Genomic DNA, 17,441 nt, shown 5'->3' with positions numbered 1-17,441 from the left:
TGGGCCAAGGGCAAAGCCCTAGTCCAAATTAAAGGCCCAACGGGGTATCAAAGGAGAAAGCCCAAAAACACAAGGCTCATCAGGATTTGGAGTAAGGCCCAAAACATCATCATCCACATGTGTTTGCCCGTGCACCACCGCCCGCAACCACCATGTCTGCCCTAGTCGTGCTGCGATGACCCATACCAATCAGCGCCTACCCGACTATGACGCACCACCGTCCACCGCAAGGACCTACTGCGCCGCACGCCTCTCTAGGATCAAAAGCAGCTGCCGGATCCCCTAGATCGTCACCGCCGCAAAGCTCCTCAGAGCCACGCCGCCGCTCCCCATCAGAACCCCGTTGCCACCCAGATCTGCAGAGCCCCGCCGAAGCATGCCACCCTTACAAGACGCAAACACCACCCAGCGATGTCGTCTGGTAAACGTTGAGAAGTTTATGTATTGAAATATTTTTCTTGTTTCGATACTTATACTAGGTTTAGAGGTGTGAATGAGCCAAATCGAAATGAATATGAGAAAGATCAAATGGCTAGTATTTTAAGGTGCGACTTAGCTCGATCATAAATATATAAAATAATTTGTAAGTTGTCTTAAAAAGAATGAAGATATCGACATTTAATATCAAGAGTAAACATCCACAACAACAATTAACTCTTTAAAAGCACCAAATGTGAAAATTAAATGTACTTAAGCACAAACATATTTGAGCTAGTTTCAAAGGATATGCAAGCTGTTGCGAGCCAATTCTTATTCTTATTGAGCTTAATATTGAGTTCTGGCTCAATTCGTTTTTCTTAACAAACACAAGCCGAACATATTCTATCGAGCCTAAAATATTGGATTAGGTTGGGCCCATTGTTTGTTATTGGGCTTTAACAAGCACTCGCGCTTTAACTAACCTAAGCCCCCGCCCGCACACAGACCCAGTTTGCTAGTATATAACCAAAAACATAAGCCCGAGGTTTTCATTTAGGGTTTACTTACGCCGTTCGCACTTCGCAGTCTTTGGAAGCAAATTGAAGCAGCTGCCGCAATGGTGAGCACCACCTCCGCCTCCTCTTCTTCTCTTCTCTCCGGCTCTACCTATCTGTTCACCTAATTCATTTTGTTAACCTAATCGTTTTCAGGGTCCAAAGAAAGGTGGAAAGCTCCCAGTCGCAGCTTCTAAGAAGAAGCCGGTAACTCTCTGCTCCTTATTATTCTTATGGATGTTTCAATTTTACAGTTGTAAAGATTTAGTGTGTTTTGACTGATTGCGGTGGGTGGCTTTGACAGGAGAAGGTGGTGAACCCACTGTTCGAGAAGCGCCCGAAGCAGTTCGGGATCGGAGGGGCGTTGCCTCCGAAGAGGGATCTGACCCGATTCGTCAAATGGCCCAAGGCTGTTCAGATTCAGAGGAAGAAGAGGATCCTCAAGCAGAGGCTCAAGGTCCCACCAGCTCTCAATCAGTTCACCAAGACCCTTGATAAGAACCTCGGTACGTGTTCGATCCTTTTCTTTTGTTTCGCACCTAATTATCTCAGTATAATGGATTAGATTGCATTTTGCTGTTAATTTGTGATTGAGTGTTCATGTGTGTTGGAAGAGTGAGTTTTCGTTACTGTGGCTTTGCCAGTATTAAAATCTCAAGTCTGATGCTTGCTTTGATGTTAATATGCACTATGTATGCGTATCCTTTGTAATGCTTGTCATAGCTATCGTTTCCATTTTGTTTCACGTAGAGTGAAATGTTCAGTGCTTTTGCTAGATAATTCCAGTGTTTGGTCACGAGTATTTCCCTTGGCAGTTTCTTTTCCAAAGTTCATTGCATTTGTATGTCTATGCCCCTTGTTTAAATTCAGAGCAACTGTTAAATACTTGGACATGTTTGTGTGAGTTTATGCTAGTGTTTGTCGTCTTCTATATAAGTGGTTTTTATGTGGGGAGAAAGATTGATGTTGGTTCGGCTTGTATGGACTACTCAATTTGATATATCCATTTTTTATGCTTGCCTGTAGCTACAAGCCTGTTCAAGATGCTTCTGAAGTACAGGCCTGAAGACAAAGCCGAGAAGAAGGAGCGTCTTTTGAAAAGGGCCCAGGCAGAGACTGAAGGAAAGACTGTTGAAGCCAAGAAGCCTATTGTTGTGAAGTACGGTCTCAACCATGTCACCTACCTCATTGAGCAGGTATTATTCTCTACCTTCTACTAATGTTGTATTTCCTTATTATTGATTCTGTTTGAGTGACATTCTCTATAATGCATTTATTTGCAGAACAAGGCCCAGCTTGTGGTTATCGCTCATGATGTCGATCCAATTGAGTTGGTTGTATGGCTCCCTGCTCTATGCAGGAAGATGGAGATCCCCTACTGCATTGTGAAGGGCAAAGCACGTTTGGGAGCGGTAATTCTCCTTACATATACATACTGTTCTTTTGTTCTATCATATACCATGGCTACTTGAATAAACTTTTATCTTCCCTTCTGCCAGATTGTTCACCAGAAAACTGCCTCAGTCTTGTGCCTGACGACGGTCAAGAATGAAGACAAAATGGAGTTCAGCAAGGTCTTGGAGGCTATCAAGGTGGGTTCAAATGAAATACATAATGACAGTTTCTGTGGAAGTTGTTTAGGGTTTAGAATGAAACACTGTTTTTGTTGATTGCTATGTTTAATCTGTTTGATTTTCACTTGCAATGCAGGCCAACTTCAATGACAAGTATGAGGAATACAGGAAGAAGTGGGGTGGTGGCATCATGGGTTCCAAATCGCAGGCCAAGACCAAGGCAAAGGAGAGGCTCCTTGCCAAGGAAGCTGCTCAAAGAATGACTTAATTTTGGTCACGGTGTATTGTGATTTTACTTAGTTTATGCTTCTGAGTATCTACTGGATTTCTTATTGTAGCAGAGATTTTGTTTCCTTTTATCAAATGCAGCTTTGCTTGAAGAGATTTGGTATTAAGACGTATGACCTGAAAGCTGCAACTGTTTGTGTTAGACTTAATGGACAAGTTTTTGCCTACGGTATACCATGTTGGGTTTTCTGCTTTGGCAAGAATTTATTTGTTCCCCATTTTATATGTTTTAAAACTTTTGAGGTTGCCTATGTTAGATTAATTATTTTCATTTGTCGAGTAATGCGACTTTGGATACATGGTATACCATACCAAATGCATATCTAATAAATCTAATTGTCACTCTTGAATCACATGGCGTGATGTTCGAGCTCGCAGTAAAATTGTGCGGTAGTTTAACCTTCGTTTTCAATTCTCTAAACAACCATTTTTTCCAATGCGAAAAATGGAGACACAAATATACGTGAGTGAAGCTAGCTTAGTAGTTTAACAGTCACTTTAACTGATGCGGAAATATCGCACAATAAAAATAAAAAAAACAAAATAAGATTTTACAGTAGAGAAAAAAAGTAAATTTAACTGAAAAACGAAATTCTTTTTTTTTTTGGTCTGAGAAAAAAACGAAATTCGAATGGCAATGTAGCATAAATAGAAGGAGGAGAGATATTTGCAAGCTCTCCACAAAAATACACACACTCGCTTTGCCTGCCTGTTTGTTCTGATCAATACATACATAGAGATTCACCAACCCAAACCCTCACCTGTCTTTCTCTCTCTCATTTTGCAATTCCCGAAACCCTAGAAATCAATCTGTCCCCGTCTGGTTCTCCCCTCGGCCATCTTCGTAATCTGCAAGTGTTGGCTTGCAGAAAGCTAATTTCGTCTTTTAATTTATTATCTTTGGCTTTTCAAATTCCTGCAGCAATTGATTCATTGATGATGGCTCACGGAAAAGTCAGTCTCCCTCAAGATCTCCTCCCCTCGCCGATCTTCTCCGCCACCAAAGGTTTGTCTTCTTCAGCTTCTCCTCCTCTCTCCGCATTGCATTCGATTTCTTTCTTTGTTTTTCTTCTCTTTTGTTTTCATTCCATTCTTTGCTAGATCTTTCTCTCTGGCTCCGGTATCCGCACCTATGATTTTGAATTAGGTTTGTTACCTCAAAAGCACCTAGGGCCGGTATCTGATTTGTTGGATTAAGAAATTGTTGGATGTTCTTATTGGTTTGGCTTTTGATGTTGATGTTGATTTTGAACAAGGAATTTCTGTTTGGGAATAATTAGGTTAGTTGCAAGAGTGAAGTCCTGCTCTCTCTTAGTTGCAATGTTCTTCTTCTGTTACTACCGTGCATGTTATCTTGATTTAACTCTTAAGGTGGATACCTATTTTTCTATTGAAGTAGGAGATTCAACTGTTTGGCTCACTGACTCGTTGGTATGTGGTTTGCGCTCTGAATAATTAGAATTCTTTGGTTTTCAAGTGATGGTTGATTATAGAACACCGATTTCCCCCTTACTTTCTTTTTACTCAATGCTGCTGAGGGCATGGACTATTTTGTTTTCCAATTACAGATAATCTGCATTCTGATGAATTTGAGTAAATTTATATATCCACTTCGTTTGTGAACCATTGAGTTTTCTGCTATGCTAGATGGAGCCTTGGAAGGAAATGCTGAGGGAAAGGCTCTAACGGGGTCACTTGATGAGTCAAAAGGTGGCTTTGCACTTTTCTATGCTTGTATTGTTTTTCCATATACAAGAATGCTCACCTACTAGCTAATCATTTTACCATTTTATAATAAATACAGTGGGTGCCTGGCGTTTATTAATTTATTACGTTTTTAATTGCAGATCATTTAGCATCTGAGAGCAGCATACCTTTGTCACCACAATGGCTACATGCTAAATCAGTTGAGGCTAAGCCACTTGCAAGTGGAACATCAGGAGTATGTGAATTCCAATTTTAGTTTCTATAAATGCTTTTATTTGTAGTTTAGTAAGTTGTATTCAACAAGTTTTTGAAATAGTAGGCCAGGCTATGTAGGTTTATATGGTGAGGGTGTATGCATTAGACATTTGTTATAGTCAAAGGCATTAGTTAGGCATTAATTTTGTTACTAAGCTATTTATACTAGTGACAATAAGGTACCTCTTTATTGGTCCGTTGGAATTTAGTTTGCCGGTAGTTGTGTCTGTTTATCTCAATGACTGCAATAGAGGGAATATACAGACCGTATTTTACTGAAATAATGCTTGCAGACTATATTGTCTAGCATTCATAGTTTATACTATGAATGCTGTTTGTGGTTGGTATATAATGTCAAGACTTCAATTTCACAATTTTCTGGGCATGTTTGAAATCATCTGTATAACCCAATGTTAGAGGGAAGAAAATGTTGGTATAGTACCTTTTGTGTGTGAAGGATTGGTTATAAATGATCAAAACGATTAGAAATCACTTTTTTCTCTTATGTTATTTCTTGATCATGGCAGGAAATCCATGCACCAGGGTCTTTGTCTCATGGTAACTCTATTGATTCCAATGCGAGAGACATTTGGCGTTCAGATGGTTCTCGGGACAGAAAAGATTGGAGGAGGAATGCACCTGATTTAGATGTTAACCGTCGCTGGCGTGAGGAGGAGAGAGAAACAGGCTTACTTGGTAGGAGGGATCGCAAAAAAGAAGATCGCCGTGTAGGAGTCACTTCAACTAGGGATATTACTGAGAATCGAGCAGATGATCATCGAGCAGGTGGCCCTTCTACTAGGGATGTTAGTGAGAATAAAATTTTGTCTTCTGATCGCTGGCATGAATCCCGGAGAGACAACAAATGGTCATCAAGGTGGGGCCCTGAAGATAAAGACAAGGACTCTCGAATGGAGAAGACAGAACTTGAGAGAGAAGATGCTCATGTTGACAAGCAGTCTCTTGTCAGTAGCAATCGTGCAATTCCTGAACGTGATGGTGATTCTCGCGATAAATGGAGGCCACGCCATCGCATGGAGGTTCAGTCCGGGGGGCCAGCCCCATACCGTGCTGCACCGGGATTTGGGATGGCCAGAGGACAGGTGGAAAAAGTAGGATTTGCTTCTGGACGAGGGAGGTCCAAGACTAATGGTAGCCTACAGATTGGAAGACCTTCCTCTGTATCCACTATTGGGTCTGTTCCGGATCAGAATCAAAGTGTATTGGGAAAAGCTGGCCCCTTTAATGAGAAGTATCGTTACCCCAGGGGAAAGCTCCTTGATATCTATCGTAAGCAAAAGATAGAATCAACTTTTGATATTGTGCCTGATGGGATGGAGCATGTCTCTCCAATTACCCAAGTGGGCTCTATTGAGCCATTGGCCTTTTCTGCACCTCATGCAGAGGAAGAGGTATATCGATTTTATCCCTAGTTTCTATTTAAGTATTTATCTATGTATCTTCTGAATAATGTATAATACATAATACATATATTTAATAACTCAATCAAATGTTTGTGTTGTCATAATGTTATTTCTCTTTAGGATGCATCAGACTTAGTTCAGATGAAGCCAAAATTTGTAATAGACATTTAAGCAATCTCTAACTTGTTTCTGTCATCACTGGAATCTGTCTGGTGTGTGTTTCAGGCTGTTATGGAAGATATATGGAAGGGAAGAATCACTAGCAGTGAAATGTTATGCAGTTCCTCCAGAGAAAAAAATGTGTTAAATGATGATGGTAAAGGTTGTTATTTTGGCATTTTGCCTGATAAACTAATGATTTCTTTCTGATATGAGGTTTTTTTATCTACTCAGGAACTAGTGATGCCTCCTTAAGAAAGGAAGATCAAAAGATTTCACTGCAGACTGAAGAAAATGCCCTATCTACTGGAGAGCCCATCTTAAACAATTCTTTTCCAGTTATCGGTACTGAGGTCTCAACTATCTGTGGCCCACGGACACATATTTTAAATGGTAAAGAAAACTGGTTGAACCTTGTCATTCTGAATTTCTTTTTTTGGTTTGAAACTTGAAAAGATTGGTTTTTTTTTTTTTCCCGTATGTTTATTAATACACTTCCACACTTCTTTCCAGAATGGGTTGAAGGTGAGCGCAGAGTTCCTATTGTCACAGCAGTCGCTGATGGATCAAATCTGGTTGCTTCAAAGAACTATGATTGCAAAAGTGCTGGGGAGATTGATGGCCTCAGTAATAGTGTTGCTGAACTAAGAATTTCTGGATGCCAGGATGTGAGAGATTTTGGTCTTCCAAAGCATTCTATGTCGGAAAATTTTGAACCAGCTACTACTGTGATTGGTAGCCAGCTTCCTGATGATTCAAGTTCACTTTTTCATATTCCATCTCTACAGCAAACCTCGAGTAGTGATCAATATGTCAAGAGCAACGAGAAGGCAGATCTGGAAAGGGTTGTCTCATTTGAGGATATAAGTTTATGCTATCTTGATCCTCAAGGAAACATCCAGGGACCTTTCCTGGGGATCGACATAATTTCATGGTTTGATCAAGGATTCTTTGGAACTGACTTACTGGTGCGCTTGGCTGATGCCCCTGATGGTTCTCCTTTTCAAGAACTCGGTGAAATGATGCCAAATCTGAACACTAAATCTGGATTGGTCTCCAACTCCAATTTGCCTACCAACATGGAATCATTTGGTGGTGTTGGAAGCATCCTGGAAGAGAGAAAAACTGCTCCTCACTATGAGGAGTCTAACATTCTAAATATCCAACACTGGACTTCATCTGGACTTGAACCTACCTTGAGTGATGATTTGCACTCGAGAATACCTAATAATGGTTACAACTCTGAACTCCAGTACCTTGATAATCAAAGGTTTCAAAATTACGTTGAAGAAGATGAGGGTATGCTGTGTCTATCAACTCTTCCTTTTTATATTATCATCACCTGTCAATTCTGTGACTCTTAATTGCTTTTCTTTTTGTTTTACAGAAATAGTGTTTCCCGGAAGGCCTAAAAGTAGCAGTGATTTTCCTCTGAGGAGACCTTCAGCTGATATTGAGGGCTCATTTTCAAATTCCCCAAGCCTTCCTTCCCTTTTAAATGAAGTTTCCGAAAGTAACCTGCCTAATCGCCAGGATGATAAGTTGCACCCTTTTGGCCTGTTGATGTCTGAGCTCAGAGGCAGCTCTCATTTAAGACCTGCTCAAGCTTCCAATGTGTCTTTAGGCATGGATGATCAGGCTCAGTTTAGAGATACCGTGTTTGAGGGAGGTATCTCCAAACTGAATTGGTTGAATAATCCTAATATCCCAATGCATCAAGTAGTGCCTGATATGGAACATCTAATAGAACTACAGTGTCAAGAGCAGCAGCATCGCCTATTGGAGCTCCGGCAACAACGCCAGTTTGAGTTTCATCGTCAGCAGCAGCACGAGTTGGAATTTCAACAGCAGCAGCAGCGGCAATTGGAACTCCAGCAACAGCGCCAGTTGGAACTTCACCACTTGGAGCTTCAGCAGCAGCGCCAGTTGGAGCTACAGCTGCAGCGCCAGTTGGAGCTACAGCAACAGCGCCAGTTTGAGCTACAGCAACAGCACCAGTTGGAGCTACAGCAACAACGCCAGTTGGAGCTTCAGCAACAGAAGCAACACCATTTGGAGCTTCAACAACAGCAGCAGCGGAAGCTGGAGCTTCAGCAGCTGCAGCGTCATCAGCAACAGCGGCAGTTGGAGTTTCAGCAGCAGCGTCAATTGGAGCTTCAGCAACAGCAGCATCAATTGGAGCCTCCGCCTCAGCACCACTTGCAGCAGCACCTTCGCCATCACCAAAAATTGCAGCAACAACAGCAGTCCCAAGCCGAACAGTTGCTCCTCGAACAATTATTGAATCGACAAATGTCTGATAGTTATGGGCAGTGGAAGATGGATGCTACACGAGCCAACCTTCATGATCAGTTACATTCCAGTAACCACCTTCCAAATGATTTGCACCATGTATCTCATTCATCAAGGCACGATCCCTCGCTAGAGCAGATCATCCAAGCAACTATGGGCGAGGGTGCGCTCCAAGGACAGACTGATTTTTTTGACCTCATATTGCAGGCCAAGCAAGGGAATAGGAACACTTCAGAGCTGCCACTTCGTCTTAATGAACAAGAGTTGCAAGCACAGCAATTATCTTTGGCATTGAGAGAGCAGCAGCAGATAGAAGGGGAAAGGCGTATTGGTGGGCCTTGGTTTGCAGATGAAGCAGGTCCTTTTTTGAGGGATCCCATTGGGCATCACCAGGCTTACATGTTGGGGCATAATTCTTCAGAAAATTACCAGCAACAGCAGAGGTTTCCATCCAATGAACAGGAACCAAGCCATCACGATTGGAATCATGCTTCTCAGGAGAGACCTCAGGGAGGGTTTTATGAACCTAACTCTATGGAATTTGATAGGTTCTCTGTTCCTACTGGTTCTCATGGAATGAACTTGGATATTGCAAACATACGTGGACAAGATCTAGATGTGAGGGAACAATATCGGCTTACTTCCTCTATTGATGAGCGTGGATCTCTATCATCTGGCATACCCTCTCACCGTCGATTGGTTTCTGATGAGTTTTATGCTTCTCATCCAGTTACTTTTGAAAGCTTGCCATCTGGGAACAATGGGCAGCTAGAAAGTAGCTGCACTGAAGCAGTAATGCCTTATTTGCATCTTGATGCTGAGCAAAAACGACGAGACACAGAAGACACCATTGCTTTTGCTGCTTCAAATAGATTGGCTTCAACTAACGGTGATAAGGAACACTCCAAACAAATTTTGATGGACCTTCATCAAAAACTTGGTCATCAGCCTACACAGTCATCAGAAGTTGATTATCAGCATCACCTATCCTCATCCAGAAGTCAGGGAGGCTCTGTACATCTTCCTTTAAATCTTCTTCCAGATCAGTCAGTTGGTATGAGCAACTGCTTCACAGAAGGCCCACAGAGTTCAAATTTTAGTCTCTTGTTGCAAGATCAGTTGGGTAGTTATGGTATGAATGAGCAACCAAGTAATCTGGCAAGAAGATCTGATTCCAGAGCATTTATGGACGCTCAATTCTTGTCAGGAACCAGGGATGCTCCTCATGAAGGCAACATGGCAAACCAACAAGACACAGCCATTGAGAGCGGGGAACTACCTAGTAATACCCATAGCAGGCATAGCTCACTGAGCAGTGCTGGTAATTCTTGAAATATTCTAATGCCTTGGTTAAATATCATTTTCTAATTAAACTGAGTAGGAAGCTTTTTCAATGGTTCAGGTGGATGTGGGGGTTTTCACAGCTCTGAGATGGGATTAGATAAATCACTTGGAGAAGATGTTTCTGATGGGAGGTAGATTCTTTTGCCTTTTACTTTCTTTGTGTATATGTTGTATGTATGTGAGAATGAATTTTCTGATTGTAGGTAGCATTGACCATTGATGCACTCTGGTCTTTTATCTAAAAGTGGTATACTAGTATCAGCAGTGGAAACCTCTCAAGGAAAATAATATGGAAAAAGTCATATTGCAACATATTGCTTCAGAAATTGTAGCACAAATAATATTACATGCTGTAGCGTGTTTCAGATGTTAATCAATGTATTCTTTATTCTCTATTGACAGGCTGCCTTCTACTATAACTAAAGGGTTTGACAGTGCTACACAGAGACGCCGCGTCTTATCTTCACAGGATGTTTCATCTGAGCCTGCACTCTCTCTGCCTGTCAAGCCAAGAAGCTCCATAAGCCTCAGAACTTCTGAAAAAAATCCTGCTGCCACACTGGTCTCTGAATCTCGGGCATCTAGGAAAAATGATGCACAGTTTAGGAGGACTTCATCTTACAGTGATGCTGGTGTCTCTGAGACATCCTTCATAGATGTGCTCAAGAAACCAGTCATTCCAGAGGCTGATGTAGCCAACAGGGGTGCAGTGGAGTCATCTGATGGAGGTGGCCAAGTGGGGCGAACTGGCAAGAAGAAAGGCAAGAAAGGAAGACAGATCGATCCTGCTCTCCTTGGCTTTAAGGTATCCAGCAACCGGATCATGATGGGTGAGATCCATCGCCTTGATGAGTGACGCAACAGAACCATGCTTGGTGACAGACATGGCAAGATTGACATATGTTTTAATATTATTATTCTGTTCAGGTGTAAAAAATGTACAGCTAACTTGAGATGTATAGTTGTCCTTTTAGTTTTCCAGTCTTCTCAATCAAAGGTAGATACGCAGTTTCGAAGCGTTTCATTGGTTGACTGGTAGATAGAGGTGTAAACAAGAAAGATGTCAAATTTTGTAAGAAGCATAGCTGGAATAGAAGTATAGAAACGTTGATGAATAAAACTCTCTTTGTTTTATTTCGACAATAGCAAAAGTATATGGCTGGTATCTGGCCAGCCCAAACGGAGCAAATTTACCCGTTTTGCTCTGAAGCTTCATCGACAAACCTCATGCAACATCGGAATGAGTTTCAGAGCAAGCTTCTCTGCCAGCTTGAACAAATCTCTGAGCAATCGAATAGCATAGCATGTATGAGCTGAAAATCCCTGCAAGCATTGTTTCAAGCTGGTATGACATCTTCTAAAGATGTTTGGTAGACATCAGAATTCAAATGAAATTTATTTTGGCATGGTCTTGGGATTTAGTAAACCTCTGAGCAATCTGTGCTGCGTATAGAACCTGATATGAGCCGAAATTTCTTCCAAGCATTATTATTGCTTGAGCCCTGAAAATTTCTAAATTGTTTGAAGCAACTGTAAAATTGGCTCTGGTCTTGGAGTAGAAGAAATCGATGCTAGTTCGTTTGAAATAGTTTGCAACATGGAGGGTGAAGCTTGGCGAACCCAGTTAATGTGTTCAATGGCCAGTGGAATCTCTTTAGCATCGGCTAAACATTTCAGTAAAACTACATGAGAATCTGAATGTGCTATATCAAAACTGAGGCGGCAGAGTAACCTAGAAGCGGCAAGAAAAAGACCTGCACAGAGCATAAACACATAAGCAACAAGCCAAATCACCTGGAACTAGCACACAAAAACTTAAATTAGAGGAGCATAAAGTTAAATGCTGTGAAAACTGCAGCATCCAATACATATCATGTGTACAGAACCTACCTGCTTTGCATAAAGTGAGGATAAATGTACCCAACACAGATTGGGCAAGCATCAAATCCTGTTCAACACACTTGTCAAAAACTTCCAAAGCAGCTTCAAGCTTTGTGTCTTGACAAAGCCCTTCAAGTAGAGTTGTGTAAGTCATCGCATCGGGTGCAACTTCTCTTCCCAACATGTGGTAAAAGAGCGTTAGAGCCTCATCAACTGGGCCTACTTCCGAAAACTTATGAATTAAGATACTGTAAGTCTTCAAATTTCCTCTGCACCCATTTGCAAACATCTCATCCCACAGCCTTTTAGCAGGCCTCAATAGATCTTCTCTACAACATGCTTCAATAAGAGAATTATAAGTTGAAAGATCTGGGCTTAACCCTTTCTTCTTCATCTCTGGAAGTACCCCATAGGCTTCCTTCACCATTCCTGCTTTGCACAGGAATGACACCATCACGTTGTAAGTCTCCAAATCTTTAAAATACTCACCAGAAGACAAAACTTGGAAAACTTCCAGCAATTCATCAGAGTTGCTACGCTTACTTAGATTCCTACACAAATTGCTCAATGTCAAAAGAGTTGGGAAGCTCGCTTTTCCAACCATGAACTTGAAAAACATCATTGCAGAGCCAGGATCAATAGTTGACACTGACCCTATCAACACATTGAGAACATCATCTTCGATTGGAAAGTTCCCACTAACTATCACTTCTCCCAACTCTTTGGCTTCATGTATCCGTCTCTCTGAAATCAACCCAAGTATGAACTCCCTATAATCACTACTCCTCGGAGCCACACCTAGCTTTCTCTTCTTCTTCAAAACCTTTTCTGTATCAACCACATTCCCAGTAGACCGAACAGCTTCAGCAACAATCCTATACGCCATGAAATCAGGTTTGCACTCTCTATTCCTCAGCTCATCCAGCACCCAGAAAGCCTCTGACACTCTCGAAGCCCTACAAAGCCCGTGAATGATCAGAAGCGCTACAACGGACCCATTGATCGACCAACCACACCTCCTAACCTCATCTAGCGTACTCAATATCTTACTCAATTCAGCGTTTCCACATAGCCGCCACACAAACACACCAAATCCAGCGGTGCTCAGAGGCACAGCTCTCAGAGTCATTTCATCAAACACCTTCTGGGCATGCTCCAAATACCCATCAGAAGCCAGAGCAGCCAAGAGTGAGTTGCAAATCTCATGCCCAATATCTTCAATCCCAACCTCGCCGAACACCAAAAAGGCATTGTGGGTTTTCTTTCCTATGATGAGTGAAGCAATCACGGAGCGATAGACCGATGCATCGAGGCCGATTCTCTGGGCTCTGACTTGCTTGAGCAGAGCATCAATGGCGGAAAATTGGCGGGAAAAAGAAAGAGACTTGAGGACTGATTGGTAGGTGGTGGAGGTGTGGGAGAAGGAGGGCTGCTGGGAAGCCCAGTTGAAGAAGCCGAGAGCGAGGGAGTGGTGGTTGAGGAGGAAAGGATCGATGACTCGGGCGACGAGTTGTGGACTCAGTGAGTCGCGGCAGCCGAGGCGGTGAAGAGCGTTCTCGAGTGAAGGGTTCCATGAGCGAGTCGGCCTTGTGTTGTTGGAAGCGGAGATCAGAACTCGGCTTATTCGACTCGCTAACTCGGTTGCCATTTCGTTTGCAACACAAGAGTTTTGGCGCCAGATACAAGGACGAAGCTTTTTGTCTTTCCTTTCTATTTAAAATAACTAAATACGTGTTGGGGTCTGTGCTCGATCGGATAGTTGATTTGTCGAAATGTGATAAAAATACGTAGATATCTAAATTGTTGATTAAAAGAGCCTCATTCTATAAAATGAGATATTTTAGAGAGACAATGTGTAGATAGTTGATAGTTGTTACCACTTTCCCTTGATAGTTGATACCCATGTACGGTGGTAGACACAGGTCTATCTAAGCAAATTCATCCTTCCGGTGAAACTATTCTACCGTTCATTCAAGACTGGTATCAGAGGAAAGAACATAAGAGAACAACGAGGGAGAGTACAACGAAACGAGAGCAAGCCCCCTCTTCGACTTAGGGTGAAAGCTACGACAAATTTCTATATATTTACATCATATTTCATGGAGCTAAATTATCTGTACAATTTTCAATCTATGTACAACCTCTGCACATCACTATGTATATTATATACACTTCCATTTACATATGTACAATATATACAAACCCAATCACTAGCTTTACAGTATGGATTGACTTCTGGGTTTCTTCTATTCTTCTAAACACTAGTATTAGCATATAACGCTAAATTATCCGTACAATTTTCTATCTTTCTACAACCTCTGCACATCACTCACTATGTACATTATACACACATTCATTTACATAAATATATGCAAACCCAACCACTAGCTTTACAGTATAGATTGGTTTTTGGGTTTCTTCTACTCTTCTAGACACTAAACCCCCAGTCAGCTTTGCAGGTTTAGGGTGGGCCATATACAGTTTGTAGTTCTAAAGAGAAACTAAGAGTAGGATCTGATTAATTTAAGACTCTGGAAACTTCGAGCTTTGAACAAGTTCCCAAAGAGAAATCCCATTGTTGTCCCTTGAGGGGACTTTGGTGGTGGAGGGGTAGAATTGCATTTCACCTGCAGTATGGTCTGGCCAATCTCTCTGCGAATTGAATCAATCATCTTGGGATCAACTGGGTTTCCTGTCACATCTGTGACATAGAAAGTGTCCAAAGCTTTTCCACCTTTAGTTGAAATTTCTGCTCGTTTGATAGACAAACTGTTCTCCCTGAATATCCGAGTGATATCTGAGAGAAGTCCAACCCGGTCATCAGTGCACAGTTGTAGTTCAAGCCCCTATATGGCAATTGGCAAAGCAATATGTATTAGTACAGTTATGAAGATGATGATAACTGAACAAGAAGTTTTTCATTAGTTAAAAGTTCATGGATGTACCTCAGATGCCCGCCTTTCAATGGCTGCTTCAAGACACTGCACAACACGTTCTCGCTCGGCTTCTGAGCTTATAGGAACTCCATCAACATGTCGAATATAAAACTCCTACATAAACATACCTTGTCCAATTAGGTGGAAAGCAATAAATAGTTTTAAGCAAGCATATCCCCAACCCAAACCGCAAAAATTGCCATTAAATTTCTGCATTATTGACTCATCAAAACATTTTACCCCATAAGCAAAAGATTTATGGTAGTTTTCAGTATATGTTAAATTACTCCATATGAGAAATTACTCTAGCAATTTAATCTTACCTGATAAGCTTCTGTCCTCCCTGTATTGACCATTCCATGGAATACCACATATTGCATGTCCGTTAAAGTGCAAATGATGTCAAACAACAATTTTGGTCGATCTTTTGCCCTCATAGTAATGACAGTGTAATCCTTCTGACTGCAATCAAAGGCAGTTACTTGAGGTCTTGAGCCCTTATCCTCAACTCTGCGTAATTCAGCTCTTCCAACCCTTTCATAATCTCTGTCGGCAAACATAATCTGATGCAACCTTCTATCTCTATTTGTAACTCCAGAGGTTGCAAGTGTCATTTTGGCAGCCTTCAACTCATTGTTTCCTCTGAGGACATTGCAAAGCAGCTCCTTTATTGAAGCGAGGCGCGCTGGATCTTTAATTGCGCAACCAGTGGTTTCATCTGTGACATGAACTACAGCAGCAGCTCTGGCATTGTGTGTCCATATCTCAGCATTTACCACATTACAGTGAAGGTCTGCAAGAACAGCACACACTTCAGACAATAGACCAGTTCTATCAGTACCACTGAGCTCAATTAAGGTATGCTCTTCTGAGGGCGTCACACCAACAGAATCTGTCATAGACGGTACAAAGCTGGCATTGCTTTCAAGTCTCTGCAACATTAACAAGTTGAACAAATATGAGCAGAATTGCTTTCAAGTCTCATAAGTTGATATATCTTGGTCTTTCTGAAAACTAAGTTCATAGGTGATGCAGAGAAGGAGTCATGAGCAGAACTTTATTTTCGCAAGCCCAATCCTAAGCCATAAATATGACCAACATTAGAACTAGATAGTGAAAAAGAGTTCATGGCCTAAGGTCTTTTTATTCAAGAGCCAAGAAGCAATACTCAGCTGAGCTTAAAATAATTTGGCTTAACAAAAGAGTATGATCTTCAACTTCAGAACAAGATATTACAACCCTCTGACTACTTGACAGTAAACATTAGAACAATCTGTTCAAGTACTTACAATTTGTATATAATTGATAATGTCCTTGTCTCTGATTTTTTTGCCATCACGGTCAATCACGTTGAACACTGAAAATAGAAATTTAAAACAATTTTTAGCAAAAAGGAAGATAGTGAGGGGGAGATGAGGATAAATGGAAGATGAACTGACATGGGAAAGCTTACCATCCATGAACCATACTCCATCAGATGAGATATAAGCTTTTGTTATGACAAGGTTCACATCTGCAAGCACTTGGACAACATCTAGGAGAATTCCATGTTTGTTGAAACTGTCAACCTGAATAGAAATTAGAGAAATTAAGGGTTGACCCAAGAAATTAAAGACTTATGCAACTGAATATTTTATATAATCTACTCATATTTTATATGATTGACTTTTTATATTCAACAAAGTTACATATTATAAGCATAAAGCAATCATACAAAATCACAAGGTACAAACCCTCACCTGGATAATAGTAGCATCCTCACAAGAATCATTGTCAATCACAACTCTGCAAGAACAAGAGTCTAAACATATGAAGCTTCTGGCTTTCTCATACAAAGTTGAACAAGAAGAAAAGGACAATTTCATAATCAAAGACCTAACCAATGATCCTTACTTTCATAATCAAAGACCAATAAGACTGAATTGAACAACAAATGATTGTTCAATTGCACAATAGGAACATGTAAAATTCCAGATTCAAAATACTTATTCAAAAAATTAAAAAGAGAAACTGAAGCCAAATCAAAACTACAAGAAATCAAAACCCAGAAAGGAGAATACTTTACATATATAATTACCTGGGTGGGTTCATCCGCCTCACGAACTTAGCATACTCATCATCCATTTCTATCTTTTTTTGTTCGTTTTCCAATTCTATCCCAAATCTCCAATCCTCCCAGTTCCTTAAAATAGAAGGTTTTTTTTTTAAGAATAAATCAACAAACAAACGTATGCTTCACAAAAACACATATACTTGAACAAAAACAAGACACACACTAGTATCCTATATACAATGATATGCCTCCTCCAACATTGAAGGAAATCTGAAATGGAGAGAGAGAGAGAGAGAGAGAGTGTGATGGGAATAAGAAGAGGTGCTAAAAAAAAAAGTGGAGGGCTTTTCGGGACGGGACGTAGGGCCGTTTATAGAAAAGAACCCGCGTAACCTGTGCACTTTGCTGGCGTGTCGTTTTTTGATTGGCTGGCCGGTCGGTTAACTGCGTCGGTCAATTGCCCTTTTACATTTGGATCCGTACGGTGAGCGGGGAATAAGTCACGTGATGTTCGGTAGTGAGGCACGTGTTTATGGTGCAGATCTTTCTGGTAT

General features: G+C 41.1%; 4 protein-coding genes across 8 annotated transcripts; 2 read left to right on the top strand and 2 right to left on the bottom strand.

Moving 5' to 3' along the window:
* The first annotated feature begins 935 nt into the window (after positions 1-935).
* On the top strand, positions 936-3,107 carry LOC133726783 (large ribosomal subunit protein eL8y-like). The gene is made up of 7 exons (XM_062154405.1): positions 936-1,039; positions 1,131-1,181; positions 1,279-1,480; positions 2,001-2,170; positions 2,258-2,386; positions 2,474-2,566; positions 2,685-3,107. The coding sequence occupies exons 1-7, from the start codon at positions 1,037-1,039 to the stop codon at positions 2,814-2,816; spliced, it is 780 nt and encodes a 259-aa protein (XP_062010389.1). The 5' UTR covers positions 936-1,036; the 3' UTR covers positions 2,817-3,107.
* A 396-nt stretch (positions 3,108-3,503) lies between these two features.
* On the top strand, positions 3,504-11,151 carry LOC133726779 (uncharacterized). 4 transcript variants are annotated; one of them, XM_062154398.1, is made up of 10 exons: positions 3,504-3,842; positions 4,484-4,546; positions 4,684-4,778; positions 5,326-6,210; positions 6,448-6,544; positions 6,616-6,774; positions 6,895-7,680; positions 7,769-9,994; positions 10,076-10,148; positions 10,420-11,151. In XM_062154398.1, exons 1-10 carry the CDS (start codon positions 3,773-3,775, stop codon positions 10,871-10,873), a joined length of 4,908 nt encoding a protein of 1,635 aa, XP_062010382.1. In that variant the 5' UTR covers positions 3,504-3,772; the 3' UTR covers positions 10,874-11,151. The 4 variants fall into 4 exon arrangements, with proteins under 4 accessions (XP_062010382.1, XP_062010384.1, XP_062010385.1 ...); XM_062154400.1 differs by having other exon boundaries at positions 4,405-4,546; XM_062154401.1 differs by lacking the exon at positions 10,420-11,151 and adding an exon at positions 10,221-10,402.
* Positions 11,152-11,209: 58 nt separating this feature from the next.
* On the bottom strand, positions 11,210-13,785 carry LOC133726781 (pentatricopeptide repeat-containing protein At5g14080). Of its 2 annotated transcripts, XR_009854926.1 has the most exons (3): positions 11,908-13,785; positions 11,445-11,771; positions 11,210-11,340 (listed from the first exon to the last, which is right to left on the bottom strand). XR_009854926.1 is itself a non-coding variant. In XM_062154402.1 (2 exons), the coding sequence occupies exons 1-2, from the start codon at positions 13,544-13,546 to the stop codon at positions 11,530-11,532; spliced, it is 1,881 nt and encodes a 626-aa protein (XP_062010386.1). In that variant the 5' UTR covers positions 13,547-13,785; the 3' UTR covers positions 11,298-11,529. The 2 variants fall into 2 exon arrangements, 1 of the variants encoding a protein (XP_062010386.1); XM_062154402.1 differs by having other exon boundaries at positions 11,298-11,771.
* Positions 13,786-13,917: 132 nt separating this feature from the next.
* LOC133726782 (ACT domain-containing protein ACR6) lies at positions 13,918-17,230 on the bottom strand. The gene is made up of 7 exons (XM_062154403.1): positions 16,912-17,230; positions 16,574-16,619; positions 16,288-16,402; positions 16,124-16,191; positions 15,158-15,766; positions 14,844-14,948; positions 13,918-14,744 (listed from the first exon to the last, which is right to left on the bottom strand). The coding sequence occupies exons 1-7, from the start codon at positions 16,956-16,958 to the stop codon at positions 14,400-14,402; spliced, it is 1,335 nt and encodes a 444-aa protein (XP_062010387.1). The 5' UTR covers positions 16,959-17,230; the 3' UTR covers positions 13,918-14,399.
* Positions 17,231-17,441: the final 211 nt, after the last annotated feature.

The sequence above is a fragment of the Rosa rugosa genome, chromosome 1, assembly GCF_958449725.1.
Source record: "Rosa rugosa chromosome 1, drRosRugo1.1, whole genome shotgun sequence".
In the NCBI taxonomy this organism is placed as follows: domain Eukaryota; kingdom Viridiplantae; phylum Streptophyta; class Magnoliopsida; order Rosales; family Rosaceae; genus Rosa; species Rosa rugosa.
Note: the sequence above shows the minus strand (reverse complement) of the source record. Positions and strands in the feature narration are given on the sequence as shown.